Source organism: Peromyscus eremicus, chromosome 10 (genome assembly GCF_949786415.1).
Source record: "Peromyscus eremicus chromosome 10, PerEre_H2_v1, whole genome shotgun sequence".
Taxonomy (NCBI): Eukaryota; Metazoa; Chordata; class Mammalia; order Rodentia; family Cricetidae; genus Peromyscus; species Peromyscus eremicus.
Genome location: NC_081426.1, coordinates 88,994,713 through 89,015,017, shown reverse-complemented (window position 1 = coordinate 89,015,017; position 20,305 = coordinate 88,994,713). Strand labels below are relative to the sequence as shown.

Below are 20,305 nucleotides of genomic sequence, written 5' to 3'. Positions count from 1 at the left end.
TAAGTAACGCTGAGCGCTTGTAGCTTAAGGTGGGATAGCTGACTTGTAGTTACTCGGATAGAACGGCCCCTTCCCCACGTTAGCTCCTCTCTGGAGGGACTTCTGCCTTTCTAAAAACAGCATCCATGAGAAAGAGTAGGAGGAAGAACAAGGCTCAGAACTGGCTTTACAGCCGGAAGTAATCTGTAAATTCTTTCCGAATAATAGCTACTACTTGAATGGACGTGTTGCCACCGAAGAAGATTTTCTGAGCTCTGATGTGCTGGACACTTTTATTTTATCTGTGCGAAAAATTCTAAAGGTAATAGTCTTACTGAATTTTTCATCCACACCAGTCTCTGTTTTATAGTCTGATGATGTCGATGGATATATACGTATTGCCATATTTTTTTTTTCTGATTTTAAAGGGTAAGCACTGTGTCTCATTCCTTGGTTTCCTCCCTAGTGTTGGATCTTGTTTAGTTGTGGTGATTAGAAATTAAAATACTTCTAATGGCCTTTCAGTAGAATTAACTGTTATAGACCGTATTTATATTCCTTCTATACCCTACTAGGCCCATAAAAGATAATGGCCAAGACCTAAGTGATTCTAAATCTGTCTGTAACTAACAGGGTAGGCGAGTCTGGAGAGGCAGAGCTGTTCACATTCAGCTGTGAGGTGGTTGACTTGTTTGCAATGATTGTGGAACTCTTCTTGTTCCCCAGGTGACTAAGGAGATAAGACCCGGCAAAAAGGTCTGGTTGGGAGAAACAAGCTCCGCCTACGGCGGGGGAGCGCCCTTGTTGTCCAACACCTTTGCTGCTGGCTTTATGTGAGTGATGCTGTACAGGCTTTGGGCTCAGATTCCAGCTCTTTCCGTCCCCTAATGTCAGCCAAAACCCACACCAAATACAACGTCTGTGACAGAACCCTAAAATTTTGTGCCAGGTCTTACAAAAAAAAAAAAAAAAGTAATTTTCCAGGCTCAAGAGATGGTTCAGTGGTTAAGAACAGTGCTACACTTCCAGAGGACTGGGGTTCAAGTCTCAGCACTGACATGGTGGCTCCCAACCGTCTGTAACTCCAGTTCCAGGAGATCCAATGCCCTCTTCCAGTCTCCACAGGCACCAGGCATGCACCTGCCGCACAGACAGACAAGCGGGCAAAACACTCATACACCTTTTATCTAAAATGGTTTGCTAAACCTTGTCAGACATCTTTAATTGGTGTCCTGCAGAGTCCAGCTCCAGATGAGGGCGGAGTCTGAAGATGGGTGGATGCTAGAGCAGTGACGGAGGAATGAGACACGGGACACTTCTTAGTTTCATTTTAGGAGAGACGGACAGAGAGGAAGCGCATCTCGGCGTGGCTTGTCCTGCTCTGACAACCTGTGTCTCTCACAGGCTTTATTTATACACAAAATCATTTCCTCACAGACTTTAATCCTTGATGACAAAGTCTTTTCATGGTACAGACATTCTATAAAGTCTTCCGTGAGTACATAGGCTTATCAAGTAAAAGAAACAAAACAAGCAAACAGCAAATTTCATGAGAACTAAAATCGAACATTATGGTAAAATCAGTTCTTTTTAACTCACTATCCTTTTCCTTAACATTGGTGTTGTAAAGCCTTGTGGTTACAGAAAAACTAGACAGGATGTTTCTATTTAAGTTTGACTAAGTTAACAGATCAGAAGTTATTTCCTACCACGTGTTATTCTATTAATCTACTATAAGGAATATTTAATTAATCTGATTCCTCAGTCCTTGTTCAAATTCTTTCTTTTCTATCTGACATAGCCCACCATCCTTTCCCCTGACCTCTGAAATACTGTCTTCTGTTCTTTATTCTTCCTACAACCAGAGAAGTCCTGGTCTGACAAGTCTGCTCAGCAGCCAGGCAGCTCACTGAGCCAAGATGTTTCTCTTTGTGTCTCTGTCATCAACTCCTGTTTCAGTGTGGTCTCTATCTTTATCACAATCCTGCAAAGAGTAAAAGAACATCAGGAGTCCTAAAGTTGGCCGGGCGGTGGTGACACACACCTTTAATCCCAGTACTCAGGAAGCATAAGCAGGGGTTGGGGATTTAGCTCACTGGTAGAGCACCTGCCTAGCAAGCACAAGGCCCTGGGTTCGGTCCTCAGCCCTGAAAAAAACAAAACAAAACAAAAAAAGAAGCAGAAGCAGGTGGAGCTCTGAGTTTGAGGCCAACCTTATCTACAGAGCGAATTCCAGGATAGCCAGGGCTACACAGGGAAACCCTGTCTCAAACAAAAACAAACAAACAAACAAAAAGATTCCTAAAACTGCTTACTTTGCCTTCAGGATATTAACAAGGCTTGTTATTAATTTAATAATCAAAAATCTTTTCCTTGTCCATATTAGTTCCATATTTCTGGGGCAAAACATAAAAACCTAATGATTCAGTTATAGTTTGTCAGCTTCTAAAATTTCCCTAAGCTTTTCTTCTTAAATGATTTCTTCTACATCTTATGTCTCATGCTTATTAATACCACTTAAGTAATAGGTTGTATAGAAGACTCAGTTTCTTGCATAGCTAATTCTCCCAGGGAATCACCATAAGTTTTATTCTTAACATCAGCTTTCATAAAAATTGTTACATTGTCCCAATTCCAGCCTTCAGTGAGGGGCCCTTAACAGCAAGGAGTTCAAACATTAAACATGTCAAAGACATAGGCAAGAGTTGTGAGGCAAATTCCACCAAGGTCAGTGAAGGGTCAGTCCCAGTCATCCCAGCACCGTGATCGTCGTCATCAGCAGCTCCAAGACGCTTGGCGCCGCCAGGGCCCCCGATCAGTAGCAAGCATGAACTGTTTTAGAAAGTTTGGCTGGGCTTGATGGCACACGTTTGTAATTCTAGCTACTTCGGAAGCTGGGGTAGGGGGACTACAAGTTCAAGATCTGATTGGGCTACAGAGTGAGTTCAAGACCAGGCTGGACAACCAAGCAAGATCTTGTCTCAAAGCACAAAAAGTAAAATGAGGCCTCAGTGATAGAGCACTTGCCTAGAATGCTCATAGGCCCAAGGTTTAGCCCACAGGAGGATGACAACAATGAGGAGGAGGATGATGATGAGGAGGAGGACAAAGGGAAGAAAGAAAGAATTATGATGCCCTAAACATAGGTCAAAGAATGCATGTCAATTAGCCTTCTGTCACTGTGAAAAATACTGAGATAAACAATTTAGTAGAGAAAATGTTAACTATGGCTCATTTCAGAGGACTAAGCCCTTGATCACTTGGTCCTGTTGCCTTTGGGTCTGTGAAGCAGTATATTATGGCAAGCCCGTGGTGGAGGAAACGGCTCACCTCTGGGTGAGTAGAGGCAAAAGAGAAAAGAGAAGGAGCCAGGAGGGCCTGATACCCTTTGAAGGGCCTACTTCTTCTGACTAGGCCTTACCGCCTCACACAAGCACCATCAGCCAAGGCCAGGCTCCAACACACCAGCCTTTGGAGGCCATTTAAGGTCCAGCCTGTAGCAGGGTCCCTTCTCTGGGGAAGCTTGCTCTTTTCCAGGGATGGGGGCTTGCCTACAATCCCAGCATGTGGAGGCCACAACAGGAGGATCAGGGGTTCACAATGAAACCTTGTGGGAAAAGAGACAAGGCAAGCAAGGGAAGAGGAAGGAAAGGTCGAGGAGGAGAGGGAAGATGTTAAGAGTTCGTCCAGAGTTTCGGCTCCGAGGATGCTTAATGTGCATAGAGCTGTACTGCAGATTCTGAAGAAGTTTAGCTCTAAAATAGCCATGTCACACTTGAGGGTGACCCACGAACTTCAGGACTGGCTGTCACACCTCATTGTCCACTGCACAAACGTGGTTGTTTTACCCTAGGGGTTGCTTATATGCAGCACCTCACTGTCACCATACTCTTCATTCTGAGCCTCACTGTCTCCATGTTCTTCATTCTGAGGCCACACTGTCTCCATGCTCTTCATTCTGAGGCCTCACTGTCTCCATGCTCTTCATTCTGATCCTCACTGTCTCTATGTTCTTCCTTCTGATCCTCACTGTCTCCATGCTCTTCATTCTGATCCTCACTGTCTCTATGTTCTTCCTTCTGATCCTCACTGTCTCCATGTTCTTCATTCTGAGCCTCACTGTCTCCATGCTCTTCATTCTGATCCTCACTGTCTCCATGCTCTTCCTTCTGATCCTCACTGTCTCCATGTTCTTCATTCTGAGCCTCACTGTCTCCATGCTCTTCATTCTGATCTTCACTGTTTCCATGCTCTTCATTACTGAGACTTTTTTTCTCATCCATTACTACTCTTTTGTTCCCACCATCTTCCTTGTTATAAGTTAGAATAGAACACAACCTCTCAGTGTTCATGAGAGCTCAGGAATTGAGAAAAGAATGAAGAGTTGCCATTCGTTGAAGGCGTGGGGGAGATGATCATAGTGGTTTGGCTGTGGTTCTATGTGGCTCATGTTTTGACCACTGTTGACAACTGCCTTCTCTCTAGTCTTCACTCTGTGTGTGTGTGTGTGTGTGTGTGTGTGTGTGTGTATGTGTGTGTGTGTGTGTGTATGTTACTTCTGTCACCATCTCATGTGAATGACTTATTTGTAATTAATGCCATTCTTGTAGTTTCCTGTTGATTCCTCCCACACAGATGAGCAAATCTATGTGTAATTAGAATGGAATGACTTTGTTTTCCAATCTAAAGAAAGCTCGTGTCACTCTGTCCCAGGTGGCTGGATAAGTTGGGCATCTCAGCCCAGATGGGCATAGAGGTGGTGATGAGGCAGGTGTTCTTCGGAGCCGGTAACTACCACCTAGTGGACCAAAACTTCAAGCCCTTACCTGTAAGTGACCTTACTTCCTGTGCCTGTGAAGAGATGGATGTCTGCTCTGGGCCCTCCTAACCTCCTAGGAGTAGTCAGTGCCCTCAGTAAAGATGAGCTGGGAGGACGCTTACAGATCATCGTGTGTGTGTGTGTGTGTGTGTGTGTGTGTGTGTGTGTGTGTGTGTGAGAGAGAGAGAGAGAGAGAGAGAGAGAGAGAGAGAGAGAGAGAGGGAATTAAGAATCAGGAATCACTTTTAAAATATTGTCTACTTGTCACTTGCTGGGCAGTGGTGGTGCACGCCTTTAATCCTAGCACTTGAGAGGCAGAGGCAGGCAGATCTCTGAGAGTTCAAGGCCAGCCTGGTCTACAGAGCAAGTTCCAGGACAGCCAGAGCTACACATTGAAACCCTGTCCTAAAAAAACAAAAGCAAAAAATTGATAACGATACTAAAATAAATAAAAATAAAATATGTCCACTAAGAGTGTGGTATGCATTTTATTAAAACGTTTGGATAATGTTTTGTAAAGCAAGTCAGAGCTACAGTCGCTGTTCCAGGGCTGGGAGGGTGGCTGGGCGGGTGAAGGTGCTTATTGCACCTTGGCTTGTTTTTGTTTTGTGTTGGCTTTTGGTCTCTCTGTTATGTAACTCTGGTTGTCCCAGAACTCACTATTGTAGCCCAGGGTGGCCACAACTCACAGAGATCCACCTGCCTCTGCCTTCCAAGAGCTGGGATCAAAGGCGTACGTTAGCACACTTGACCGCCTTTACTACACTTTGAATCCTTAGAAACTTTGCAAAGTCTGGTGCAGTGTTGTTCTTCTGTGATCCCAGAGCTCCAGGAGGAGATGGGAGGGAGAGATGGGAGGGGGAGATGGGGGAGGGAGATGGGAGGGGGAGATGGGAGGGGGAGATGGAGGGGGAGATGGGAGGGGGAGATGGGAGGAGGGGATGGGAGAGAGAGATGGGAGGAGGGGATGGGAGGAGGGGATGGGAGGGGGAGATGGGAGAATTCCCAGAAGTTTTGAGGCCAGATATTCTAGTGTATCCAGCAGCAAGCAGAGAGACCGACACTAGAGGTTGCTGACTGATGCCCACACAAACTCTATGGCGCACACGTGCCTACACACACACACACACACACACACACACATACACGCCATAATACACACAGACACAAAAAGAAAGGAGAAAATGCTATCTAGCTACTGGCCAAGGTTCAGAATTGTTTATGACATCCAGATGTTACTCCTGCCAATAATCCCACACTTGAGAGGCTGAGGCAGGCGAATCATCATGAGTTCAAGGCCATCCAGGTTACATGGTATGTTTCAAGCCAGCCTGGGCTACAGAGTAAGACTCTGTCTCAACAACAACAACTATAAAACCATACAGTTTGTCTAACTTTACAACATGCCAGGGTTATATATTTGTTTTAAAAACACCATCTAATAATTGACTATTTTATTCATAATCTTCAAGATATAGGCCAGGTATGGTGGTACATGCCTTTAAGCCCAGCACTCGGGAGGCAGAGGCAGGAGGATCTCTGTGAGTTCGAGGACAGCCTGGGCTACAGAGTGCGTTCCAGGACAGGCTCCAAAGCTACACAGAGAAACCCTGTCTCGAAAAACCCAATAAATAAATAAACAAATAAATAAATAAAAGAAAATAACCAGAGATCTGTTTTCCGTCTCTCCCCCCGAATGATAGGATTACTGGCTGTCTCTTCTGTTCAAGAAACTGGTAGGTCCCCAGGTGCTGATGGTGCAAGTGAAAGGCCCGGACAGAAGCAAACTTCGAGCGTATCTGCATTGCACGAACACCCACCAGTAAGTACCCAGCACACGCTTCCCCCAGACAAGTCAGTCAGGGGGAGATGTCCTGCCCAGCACCCGCCTCCCCAGACAAGTCAGCGGGAGACGTCCTGCCCAGCACCCTGGCTGCCCTCCAGCTGTGTACAGATCTGAACTGTGTCGTTTTTCCTTACCTTTTCTTTCTTTGTCTTCATGATACCAGACTCTAACTCCCAAGCCTTCCAGCGGGGCTGGCTAGATGGCTCGGCTGGGGAAGTGCTGTGTGGAAGGAAGCATGAGGGCCTGAGATCCACACCCAGCATCCATGTAGAAAAAGCTGGATGTGGCAGTGCGTTCCTGTAGTCCAGCACTGGGAAGGAAGAGACAAAAGGGTCCCCAGAGTGTGCTGATTGGCCAGTCTCTCTGAATTCGTGAACTTGAAGCCAACGAGAGACTCTGTCTCAAAAAAATGAAAAAATAAAAAAAGAAAGAAAAAATGGAGAGCAGCTGAGAAAAACATTTATTGTCGGTCTCTAGTCACCACATACATGAGCACACATTTCACATACAAGAACATACACACGGGGCTGGAGAGATGGCTCAGAGGTTAAGAACACTGCTTGCTCTTCCAAAGGTCCTGAGTTCAATTCCCAGCAACCACACGGTGGCTCACAACCATCTGTAATGAGATCTGGCACCCTCTTCTGACCTACAGGGATACGTGCAGACAGAATACTGTATACATAATGAATACATAAATCTTAAAGAAAAGAAAAGAAAAAAAAAGAATCCTTCTTAAAAAAAAAAAAAAAGAACACACACAATTGCTTAAATAGGGGCTGGAGATAATGGCTCAACAGGTAAGAGCACTGGCTGAGGACCCAGGTTCAGTTCCCAGCACCCACATAGTGACTCACAACTATTTGTAACTCTAGTTTTAGGGCATTCAACACTCTGGCTTCAGCAGGCACCAGACAAACACACACACACACACACACACACACTATACATATATGCAGGCAGAACACCGATACACATAAACAAGTTTTTTAAAAATAAAAAACCAAGCTGGGCAGTAGTGGCACACCTTTAATCTCAGCATTCAAGAAGCAGAGTCAGGTGGATCCTTGAGATCAAGGCTAGCCTGGTCTACAGGGCAAGTTCCAGGCAGCCATGACAAAGAGAAACCCTGTCTTGAAAAACAAAAATAAATAAGATTAAAAAGTAAAACAATTGTTTCACTACTCAGCTGATAAAGGCCCCTGCCGTCAGGACTGATCACCTGGTTTCCATCCCTGGGACCTACATGGTGGAAGGAGAGAACCGACTCCTGAAAACTGTCCTCTGCCCTCTGTCCGTGCGCATGTGCACAACACAATAAGCCTGGCTTGTTTAACTTAGAGATTCTTTTTTAAGTTGTTCCTGGGCCGGCAGGACAGCTCAGCAGGTAGAGGACCTGCAGGGACTGAGCTGGACACCACAAGGTAGTGGAAGAGACCCAACTCCCAAGAGCTGTCCTCTGACCTCCACACATGTGGCACACATATGTCCTTCCCAGCAATAAACCAAATAAATAAAAAATATTCTTGAGTTGTGACCAGTTTTAGGGCAAGAGGCCATGCAGATGTTCCTAGCCCTGCACTCTGGCTTTAGGTAGAAAGAGTTCCCCAAACCCCAGGGCTTAGCTTATCTGAGTTTCAATCTCTTATGGCAGATGGGCTAGTACTAGCCCCCAAAGCCACCCAACGTTCTCCATTCCTGGTGACTGAGGATTCTATCGGTGAAATTATTTAGGCCACTCCACGTAGTTAAAAGGAGATTTATTTAATGGCGTAACTTACAAATTAAGGGATAGGTAGATCGCGGGGTCTGGGGAAGGTGTATCACAGTCCAGCGATGTTCTCTGGAGCTCTGCTTGGCCCACCTCCATCGTCCAGGGTCCCGGAACAGAGAGAGCGTTGGCCCATCCAGATCTCGGGTCTCCAGGCGCCTCCCTTGGCCCTGCCTTGTAGGCGTGACAGTTGCCGAAGTCTCAATGGGGGTTGGAACTCCCAGATCAAAGCTGGAATGGCTACCCACTACAGGGCTCAGAATAGTGAAGGTCATGGTATGAAGTACGGGATGGCTTAAGTGGATAAATTCTGGAAAAGTCAACAGGTTAGTTTTGTTTGAAATAGGATCTTACTAGGAGGTGGTTTTGACTGGCCTGAAATTTGTTATGTAAACCAAGCTGGCCCTTGAATTCAGATCCGCCTGCCTCTGCCTCCCATGTGCTCTGAGTAAAGGTGTGCACCACCACCCTCGGCCTTAATCATCCTTTTATTATGTGTGATTAGTATATTCTGTGTGTTTTGTATATGTGCATGCTCACATGTGGGGTACAAGTCATCCTTTTATTATGTGTGATTAGTATATTCTGTGTGTTTTGTATATGTGCATGCTCACATGGGGGGTACACATGCGTATTCAAGTGTGTTCATGCACACACATGAGTGTGCATGAAGACATCAACAATCTTGGGTCCTTCCTCAGGTGCCGTCTACCTTTTGTTAGGGACAGGGTCTCTCATTGGCCTGGAACTTTGCCAAGTTGCTAGGCTAGCTGGCCATCAAGCTCTAGAATCACGTGTCTCTTCTTCCTATCTCACCATCCCGAGAATGGCAAGCACGAGCCACCTTGTCTGGCTTTTTACAGGGTTTAAGGAGATGGAGTAAGCATCTTACCAGCTTACCCACCTCCCCAGCCCCGTTTCAGTCTTTTAAAAAATTTTTTTTTATATGTATGCGTGTTTGCCCGCATATATGTGTATACCATGTGTGTACCAGGTGCCCTTGGAGGCTAGAGGAGGGCATTGGATCTCCTGAAATTGGCATTACAACTGTTATGTTGTGAGCTATGGGGACCGAACCCTAATCCTCCAGAAGAGCAGCCCATGCTCTGACCAGCCTCCTGGTTAGTCTTTTTATTAGACTAGGAATAGCTCGTTTATATAGTTTATAACTGGAATTCACTATTATATATAGATCTTATTATTATCATCAAGATTATCATTATCCTTCCTATATATAAAAACATGTGGTCTGGCTATGACCTTCTAGAGCTCAATGTGGCAAAGGAGCGAAGTTCTCAGCCTTCTGGCTCAGGAGGTGGTGATGTGAAGAACAGTTACTTTTCTTGTTTTCAAAATAGGGCCACAAGATTGGTCTAACATCATCCCTGGAAAGGCTGCTAATACATCCCACTACCATATGAATACGGTACTCAGTATCTCTGATTGTGTGAATGTTCGAGTTCTTCAGTATGTAAGTCAGACAGATATGTGACTGAATTAACTTGTTTGCTTTTAGCCCAAGGTATCGGGAAGGAGATTTAACTCTATATGCCTTGAACCTCCATAATGTCACCAAGCACTTGAACTTGCCATATCAATTGTTTAACAAGCCAGTGGACAAGTACCTTCTAAAGCCTGTTGGACCTGATGGGTTACTTTCCAAGTGAGTCATTTTTCTTGTTGATTGCAAACTTTATGTAAGTTTATTGGCATTTATCAGAATAGAGAGGGTTTTTCAATGGCAGGGGAAAGGGGGTAACTATTACATTCTAACATTTTTATTTCATAAATTCTGTATGTGAATACTTATTTATACAACTGTAACTCATGGAAGAGGGCAATGTAGAAGGATATGGACACAAACTAGTAGTTATCTTAGAAGAAAATCTGTAATCCCAAATATCTTCACATATCAAGATCCAGTCAATGTATTTAGATTTTTTTATATTTTTTATTATTTAAAACAATTTTTAAATTTAAATATATTTTGATCATATTCTTCCCCTCCCCTAAGTCCTTCTGAATCCTCTCCCTGCCCACTCAACTTCAGATTCTTTCTCAAAAGAACAAAAACCCAGTGTAACAACAAACTCTCCAAGACCAGGGAAACGAAATAAGGCCATACTCAAAAAGAAAACAAACAAACCCCACCAAACTATATCCAAATAAAAGCACACAAAAAGCTGTGGAGTTCACTATATGTTGTCAACTCCTCCTGAACATGAGGCTTGTCCTGGAGGTTGATGTGTCTCTCTATGGAAGAAAACACATTTCTCTCTCCCAGCAGGTGACAGTTCAGTTAGCCTTTACCCTGGTGGAGAGGTTTCCATTCATTCACTTTAAAAAATATATAACAAAATAAACTGTAAGATAAACAAAAACTATCACATCAAAGTTGGACAGACTAACCAACAGAAGAAAAGTTGAAAAGATCAGAGATCTGTGTGGGGCTCGCCCCCACTTTTTTCCCCAGGGTACTCTTGAGGAGTGAGGGATAAGAGATTTCGATAGAAATATAGAGGGGAGAGAGAGACAGCTAGAAACACAGGATAGCCTTGGGAGGGCCTGGATCCTTATCCACTGGCTCCTTCTGTCTCTTCTAAAGGGTTTTTTCTCCAGTTTTGTTTTGTTTTGTTTTGTTTTTTGTTGTTGTTTGATTTTTGGTTTTTGGAGACAGGGTTTTTCTGTGTAGTTTGGTGCCTGTCCTAGATCTCACTCTATAGACCATGCTGGCCTCGAACTCACAGAGATCCGCCTGACTCTTCTTCCCAGAGTGCTGGGATTAAAGGCGTGCACCACCACCACCAGGCTCCTAAAGGGTTTTTTAAAGGAATGCCAAGGGGTGGAACAAAAGACCTCCCCCTAGCACAGCCAAGTGCAGATCCTTCCAAACACCTGGTAACCACGCACATGGTCAATCCATCTCTTATGCAGCCCTGCTGGGTAAAGATCATTTAAAATGATCTGCTAACTCAGATCTCACTAGGAAATCTCTGTGGGCTCCCACAGAGACCCACTTGTTCACACACTCAGGGACGTCATAGAAACACCAGATTGGAAGCCATAATATACACATAGAGGACCTGGCACAAACCCATGCAGGCCCTGTGCACGCTGCTTCAGTCTCTGTGAGTTCAAATGAGCTTTGCTCGTGTTGATTTAGAGGGCCTTGTGTTCTTGGTGTCTCCATCCCCTCTGGCTCTTACACTCTTTGCTCTTTCTCCTCGGGGGGTTCCCTGAGCTCTGAGGGAAGGATTTGATGGAGACATCCCCTTTAGGGCTGAGTGTTCCCAGGTCTCTCACTCTCTGTGTAATGTCTGGCTATGGGTCTCTATATGTGTCCCATACAGGAGGAAGCTTCTCTGATGATGGCTGAACAAGGCACTGGTCAATGAGTAGAGAGAATATCATTAGGAGTTGTTTCATCACTACATTTTTTTTTCTTTTTTTAGATTAGTATTATTCAGTTCTGCCCTAGGTCCCTAGGCTATCTATCTAGTCTCAGGTTCTTGGTCACCCAAGCAGTGTCGATATGGGTTCCATCTCACAGGGTGGGCCTTAAGTCAGATCAGTTATTGGTTGGTGACTCCCACAAGCTCTGTGCCACCATTGCCCTAGCATATCTCTCCGGCAGGACACCATTGTAGATAAGGGGTTTGTGGCTGGTGTTTATCAAGGGCAGAGTACTTCCACATTTAGAGTATTTGTTCTGAAGATACTTCGATACCCAGTGGCATAGAACCATCCATCTGATCTAGTAAGGGAGTGTGGGTGGAATAAAACACCACACAGAGCTGGGTGGGATTCTCCTACAGCATTGCAAAAGTTTGGGGGGAGGGGGATAGAGTAAGAAAATGGCTGGAAACGAGCTTCTTGGTAAATTCCTTCAATTATGTCTAAGTACATTTTGGGTGCATTCCCGAGCGCAGAGGTCAAAGGGCAGCATGCAGAGGTTCCAGCATGTGGTCTGGGGAACCAGAATCAGGCTGTCGGCTGGGCAGTAAGTGCTTGAATGAAAGTATTTTAACAGTATTTATGTATTTATCTCAGGTGAATTTTTCCAAGGCTCCTCAATTCTGCCAAACCTGCTCCTTACTAGTTCTTTAAACCTTTATCTCACCCGCAGTCCAACAGACCTGTCTTCTATTCCTTATCCTCCCGTTTCTGTCTTCACAGCATGAAGCAAGTTACTTCCCTCAGAGGAAACCCTATGCTCATTGCTGAATCCACTTAAACACGCATCCCTCAGGGCACATTTGTATGCAGAGCTGATTAAACACCACAGCCTGAGCAGGTGGAAAAGTGCCGTGTTCCTGTCTTACACAGCACTATTAATTCACAGTATCAAACTTACCTTCAAGTTGAGGTAGCAAAGCACTGAATCGATCCTAGGACTCCGGTAGGCATTCGCTCTGTAGACCAGGCTGGCCTCAAACTCACAAAGCTCAACCTGCCTCCACCTCCCCAGCGCTGGGATAAAGGCGTGTGCCACCGCTGCCTGGCATTGGTAGGATTTCTCAAACAGTCCTTCAGTTCATGCTGAGTGCTCTTACTACCAATATTCAGAGATATCTTTCAAGACCTATTTTTGCTTGTGGTTTCCTGAAGATGGTCATATTTCCTCTGCTTCCTTATATAAACTTGATGTGATATGTGAGCGTAAAAACAAAACCAAAGCCTGTGGACTGAATCCACCTCAGAATAGCCTTGGTGGTAGCCACTGGCACAACTGTGGCATGTTGTTAGTATGCCTTGAGTTGTGGGACTAGGTGCTGAGCTTCTGACAAAGGTTATGTGGAACCCAGTTCCTACCCACGTTTCTGTAAAAAGCCAGATGTACTACTGCAGGCTTAGCGGGCCAGATGGCCTCTGCTCCAGTTACTTTCTCTCCCTCTGCGGCTCTAAGTTTGTCTTGGTCAAACACCTAATCTCACCTAGTGTTGAAATACCAACTGTATAACTCAAGCTGTCACAAAAGTCCTCCTTGGTTTAAAATTAGTTCACGGCTTTCGTAGAGGCCACAGTGCATGCACAACCTGCCTAACTCAGGCCTGTCTTTCCTTTCCGTAGATCCGTTCAGCTGAACGGTGAAACCCTGAAGATGGTGGATGACCAGACTCTGCCAGCTTTAACAGAGAAACCACTCCGCCCAGGAAGCTCCCTGGGCATGCCTGCCTTTTCCTATGGTTTTTTTGTCATAAGAAATGCCAAAATTGCTGCTTGTTTATGAAAATTAAAGGCATACAGTAGCCCCGAGATGAAAGAGTTCAGGGGTGTTATTCATGAGAGTAAAGCAAAGCTCTAGCTGTCTGTAGGAAGGCCGCCTTGTTCTCAGCTCCAGAGCCTTGGGAGGACGCGGGCTTGCCTCACTGCTGGCGCCAGTGTGACCTCATCTAAGTCAGACACCGCAGGTAATGGCAGGTAATGGCGCCGTGTGCCAAGTGATGCTTAGCATTTTGCATGCACTATTTTGAGGGTTATTAAAAATGTATAGGAATGCCTTCGATATGAACAAAAGGCAAATAAGTGAAGGATATGTCATGATTTTTTAAAGCTTTTTATTATTATTATTATTATTATTATTATTATTTTGGTTAGAAGACTGTCCAATCTGTCCTTCAGGAGCCTCTCTGGAGCTCCGGCAGGGAAAGGCTCATTGCCACAACTTCACACTGCCTGTAAAAGACATACATCTGCTCACGCCTGAGAGGAACTAAAAGGAAGAGAACTGGCCCCATGCCTCTTCTCTTTGTTCTTCAGAAACCATCTGTGAAAGGACAGATGGTTGGGTGGGGTAGTATTAAAAACAAACAAACAAACAAAAACAAAAAACAAAAACCAGTGACAGCACTTGAGAGGAAAGGGGTGACAGAGTTTGGAAATGACGTAAAGGAGACGGCTGGCTGACTGAGCGAAGTTTTAGGAAACCCCTGACATGTCATAATCATCCCAGTACTCACTTTTTCTGTACCATTAGTTCTTGCTTCGCTTGGGAAGCTTTGACCTGTAACAGAGACCTGTAAATGAGGACATTTATAGCCCATATAAGAAGTTCAAGTGAAGCACGGTCCAACAGCTGGGCACATCACCATGGGTCAGCTGCTTTCACCTGCTCTGCCCACTGTCTGTAGCACTGGCTCTGTGCTTGGCCTGGTCACATGATGGCTGTGACTGATCTACAGGTTCATTGAGATCTGGTAACAACCAGAGGAAGAAGATGAGTGATTTCTTCACAGACCTGAAGACACCTTTCCTGGAGGTTCTCCCAGTAAGCCTTTCTTCAAGTCTCCAGTCCTAGTGGCCAGGAACAGGTCTACGGTCATTCCCCCAGTCACCACCCATGACCATTTAATTGTCATCAAGCACCCCTCCTCTGGGAGGTTCGGTGGGGTCCACATCACTGGACATTACAGTCCTGTGCTCTGATCAAGTAACAGAATGTAATTGCCCCAGGATTTTAATCCTCTTAAGGATTACAATTCTATATGTTTGTGTCTGCTGTGAATATTATCTCAATTGAATTTGAGTACATTGATTAAAATAGACCTTAAAGTTTCAATGCTTCAATACTCTCAAATTTTTATGCAAGCAGTTTTTATATTTTCACATTTGAAATAAACTAATTTTATAGCCTCAATTTGCATGGTTATTCTTCTAAGAAAGCTAAAGCTTACAGGTTCTTACATTTGAAAGGCTGGTTTTGATGGGCTGTGCTGTGGCTTACTGGAACAATGCTAGCCTAGAACAGACTGGAGGCCCTGGGTTTGATCCTCAGCACTGCACAATGAATGAATGAATGAGTGAATGAACCAATGAGTAAAGTCTTTCCCTTCACCATTTTCTGTATACCTACCTGTATTAGTTCATCCTCCCCAACATCCAAGTTCTTGGCTCTGAAGAAAAGGAACCATCAGGCATAAACATAATTTCCTACTTCAGTCGTAAAATCTGGACTTACCTATTTTCCTTGTTCCTCTTCCACTGGATAAACTTAATGCTTATTTTTTCACTTGTATGATTATAGCAACATCTGAGTCATTCATTCACCCTGACTTTCTCAAACACTCTTATGATTTATTTATTATTTTTAATTACGTTGAGGGGAGGGGAAGGTGTGAGGGTGCAGGTGCCCTCAGAGGACAGGAGCATCTCATCCTCCTGGAGCTGGAGTTTCAGGTGATTGGGAGCCACCTGATGTGTGTTGGGAACTGAACTCGGGTCTTCTGCAAAAGCAGTCAGTGCTCTTAACCACTGAGCCACCCGCTCTCCGGCCTTGCTGGAAATACTTAAATGGCTTTCCACTTCTTTTTTTCTTTTTTTTTTTTTTTTTTTTTGGTTTTTCAAGACAGGGTTTCTCTGTGTAGCTTTGCGCCTTTAATCCCAGCACTCGGGAGGCAGAGCCAGGCGGATTTCTGTGAGTTCGAGGCCAGCCTGGTCTCCAAAGCGAGTTCCAGGAAAGGCGCAAGGCTTTCCACTTCTTACAGACCTTTTCGTCAGCCTTAACCCTAGCCACTTCATCAGTTCCGTCCTCCAGGCTCACAAAGTGGGAAGTCTGAGCGCGCATGTGCGTGCGCCTTCTGCTCCCATGTTTTCGTGTGCCGTCCCCTCTGGCTGCTCTAGCCTAACTCTCCTTTCTAGGTGACGAACGTTCCTGTTTGTGAAGACCCGGTCAGACATGAAGTTCAACACCTCCTTTAGCATTCACGTAACTTACACTGTATAACTCTGTCACGGAACCCTCACCGTGCCACTCACAAGCTATTTCAGCCGTGTCCATCTCATCTCACTTGACAACGCTCACAAAAAGTGGACACAGAATCTTAGGCATTTCCTGTGATCAGCATACTGTCACAGATCTCTTCCTAATGACATAAAATAGCTTAAAGTACAAACAACCCGAGTTCTATCCCTGGAACCCACAGAAAGGTGGGAGGAGAGAACGGACTCCGCAAAGAGCTGACCTCCACACATGCAGGAGTGCCTGTGTGCCTCCCCACCTCACACACAAATCATAAAAGTAGGATGAGGCATTTTGATTTTGAATACTCAAAAAAACCAGTGATATTTGAAACCTGAGAAGGCACTGCCTATGTAAATTTAAACCCCTATTGAAAAAGCTAAAACTATGTTAAAGAGTCTACCAGGCTTATAAATTAGAACTTCATGGTTGTGGAGAGTTGGAATGTTACAGATCTAGAAACAAATCATCTTGGGCTATCTTTAGTCCCTTTACTAATCACTCAGTGCTAACCTTTGTATCTGACCTAACGTCCTTTCAACCATCACATAAAACCTGAGTACATTCACTTAGTTCCCCACGTCACAGGACGCCATTTACAACCTATGGCAGAGTTTCCGCACTTTGCTCAACTCACCTATATGACATCCCCACAATGTATTTATCAAATTCCTTGATTTATTACCTCCTTTCATTCTGTCTCATTATTTTTACATTGAAACATAGTTTTGGGATAATCTGAATCTATGTTCTTGAGCCATGGTCACTCATATCTGGCTGAGAATAAACTTATATGCCAGATGAGGTAAGAGTTGTGGTTTTATGTTGACATGTTACCTCTTTAAAAATATTTTTTTAATTTACTGTTTTGTTAAGACATGGCTCATTGAGTAAAAATGATTACCACTAAGACTGATGAACTTGGGTCAATCCCCAGGACCCCCAAGTTTGACTTAAATACACACACTCATGTACACAGGCACATACACACCTTCCACCAGCTACAAGCAAATAATAAATAAATATAACTTTGTTAAAAAATGACAGGTCTCAGTCTGGAGAGATGGCTCAGTGGTTAAGAGCACTGGCTGCTCTTCCAAGGGTCCTGAGTTCAATTCCCAGCAACCACATGGTGGCTCACAACCATCTACAATGTGACCTGAAGCTCTCTCTGGCATACATGCAGACAGAGCACTCATACCTTTAAAAAAAATACATAAATAAAATAAAAAACGACAGGTCTCACACAGCCCAGGCTGGCCTCAAATTTCCCATGTAGCTAAGGATGACCTGAGCTCTTGATTCTGCCTACACTTCCCAAGTGCTTGAATTCCAGGCACACCTAGATAAAAATCTTTTTTAAATTATTGAGGCAGCTGGGCATGGTAGCACGTGCTTTACTTTAATTCCAGCGTTTGGGGAGGCAGAGTAGATAGATCTCAGTAAGTTTGAGGTCAGCCTGGTCTACATAGAGAGCTGCAGGCCAGCCAGAGCTACAAGGTGCAGCCAGCCAGCCAGCCAGCCAGCCTAAATAAATAAATAAATAAATAAATAAATAAATAAATAAATAATTTTTATAAAAGAAGAAAAGAAAAATGTTTAGAGGCATATGCAATATAAATTGCTGGTAAGCTGCTACTAATTGTGGATAGTTATATGAAGAAAGCATGGTTGTATGAAGACCAGTGCTCAAGGTTGTTACTGAATGTTAAATGTAGTAATATTAAAGTTTCTTAAGGTTCCTTAGGGGAAATGCTTGTCTGCTCTGATAGTGCGACTATTTAAGCTCCTATGCCTGTTAGCTTTTAATCTGCACTGTATCGTATTGTTCCAACGATTTTCATCATTTATTTCATCCCTGTGGTTCATAACATCTCCACAAAAAAATAAATGTCCAGGGATGAAACTTGTCAGGGCATGTGAGTTTTGTGGCTGAAACAAAAATGGTTACTTTCTTCTTTTAAAAAACATTTATTATATGTATTTGTGTGTGTGTGTGTGTGTGTGTGTGTGTGTGTGCTCACGCACACATCCCATGGAAGGCCATGAACATCATGTCACAATGGCAAAAGGTTGGACACCTCAGTGAGGTTAACAGAACAGGAAAGAGCTGTGGTGACTCCTAAGCCCCAGCCTCATGCTAGTAACTATTTGGTGTTCTTCTGCCTTCTCTAACGTGTATACCACCACTGAGTAAGGTGATTGAAATGGGTTTGAGAGTCAAAAAAGCTGATGGGTTTTTACATCATAATAGAATAAAATAATTAAGCAAAATAAAAAATAGCATTACCATCCTTTCCCTGTGAAACAGAAAAGAAAGCATTCACAATGCCTTTTGAATTTTAAGTATTGTGATGGGAACTCCAGGCAATTGGAAATAGTGTGCAAGTGTAAAAGAGCCTTGTGTTTGGCATGGTGGGCACCTCTGCTACCTAAAAGGGTGTTTAAGAATAAACAGCGTAGCTGGGTGGTGGTGGCACACACCTTTAATCCCAGCACTCAGGAGGCAGAGCCAGGCGGATCTCTATGAGTTTGAGGCCAGCCTGGTCTACATAGTGAGATCCAGGACAGGCACCAAAATGACACAAAGACACCCTGTCTTGAAAAAAAAAATAATAAATAAATAAATAAATAAATAAATAAACAAACAAACAGCGTGCAGAGCGGTGGTGGCACGCACCTTTGCTTTAATCCCAGCACTCAGGATGGCAGAGGCAGGCGGATCTCTGTGAGTTTGAGGCCAGCCAGAGCTGCACAAAGAACTCCTGTCTCCCATTATCTCAAGATGGAGAAGAAAGGAATATAGAGCAATGATTTCCTAATTACAGAACCTCTGTTTTGTGAGATGAAAAAGTCCCACAAATGGACAGTAGTATCAGGACATAATATCATGAATGTAATTAATCAATACAATTAATGAATTAATCAATATCATAAATATAATTATTGAATGAATACTGCGAATGTAATCAATGAATACCAAAAATGTAATTAATATCATGAGTGTAATTAATGAATATCATGAGTGTAATTAAAAAATAAATAAATAACAAAAAAAAAGAACTCCTATCTTCAAAAACCAAAAAGAATAAACAGCGTGGAGGCAACATTTTGGAAAAGAGTGTCAAAGGCCGCAAACTTGTAGAGAATTCAGAGTTCAACTGGTAAGTAACAGCTGACTGACACTGCATTTTTTAAGTCTTGAGAGAGAGCTAAAGATCAAAGATCAGCAGCATCTCCCAGACTGCAGTCTGGCCTTCAGTCTTGCAAGCAAGGGAAAGGCCAGCTGCATTTCTCTTCCCGCTTCAGGCCACCAACAGGTTGTTACTCAGGTACCACAGAATCCACTGCACAGGCTTTAAGAAAACGGGCCTAAAGGGACACATTACCATCTCAAAACCCCAAAACCCAGATGATCAACTTACCCAGAGCCAGTCAGTAAGGGAGTTAAACGGGATAACACACACCAGGTGCCTGGTACATAGCAATACGCAAGGAACGGCTGGCTACAATTAAGGGTGCCAAGACCTTGTTCTTGAGTCAAGCTGTTTGCTTTCCTCTTGGCTGACCGTCAAACTTAGGTTTTCCCTGGAGTAAAGAACTTCCCTTAATTAAAAAGTAAATCTGAATTTATATGATTAAATTTGGCCTCTTGGGTCCCTTTTAACTTCAGAAAGTGAACATCCGGATGTGGTTAACATCTTTGGACTTACACTTTCCTTTTTGTGGTACAACTATTCCATATAAACAAATACTATCCTTTCGAGTTCATTAAGAAACGTGTGGCTGGAGAGACGGCTCAGCGGTGACGAGGACCCAGGTGAGATTCCCACCAACAACATGGCTCAGCATCATCCATAAAAATGCAGTTTCAGGGGATCCGACGCCCTCTTCTGGCCAACGTGGGCACTAGGCAAGCACGTGATGCACATACCTAGATGCAGGCAACCTGACACATGTGCACAACACACATACACGGTAATGCACATACATGCAGGCAGCCTAAAACACGCACGCACACACACACGCACACGCACACACACACAAGCCAAGGATCCTCCTACCCGCCTTTCGACACCACTGCGCATGCCCGCCCGCCCGCGGCACGTCGCCCTGGGATGACGTCAGGGGGCAGCGTCCAGCCTCGGCGCC

At 44.2% G+C, this 20,305-nt stretch overlaps 1 protein-coding gene across 1 annotated transcript in view; it reads left to right on the top strand.

Annotated features, from left to right (window-relative positions):
- Nucleotides 1-14,762, top strand: part of Hpse (heparanase) — a 41,787-nt gene extending 27,025 nt beyond the window's left edge. The window contains exons 7-12 of the mRNA XM_059274809.1: nucleotides 208-301; nucleotides 706-812; nucleotides 4,693-4,807; nucleotides 6,502-6,620; nucleotides 9,932-10,078; nucleotides 13,486-14,762. Coding sequence (XP_059130792.1) covers nucleotides 208-301; nucleotides 706-812; nucleotides 4,693-4,807; nucleotides 6,502-6,620; nucleotides 9,932-10,078; nucleotides 13,486-13,645 — 742 coding nt within the window. The 3' untranslated portion in view covers nucleotides 13,646-14,762. The remainder of the gene's footprint in view (nucleotides 1-207; nucleotides 302-705; nucleotides 813-4,692; nucleotides 4,808-6,501; nucleotides 6,621-9,931; nucleotides 10,079-13,485) is intronic.
- Nucleotides 14,763-20,305: the final 5,543 nt, after the last annotated feature.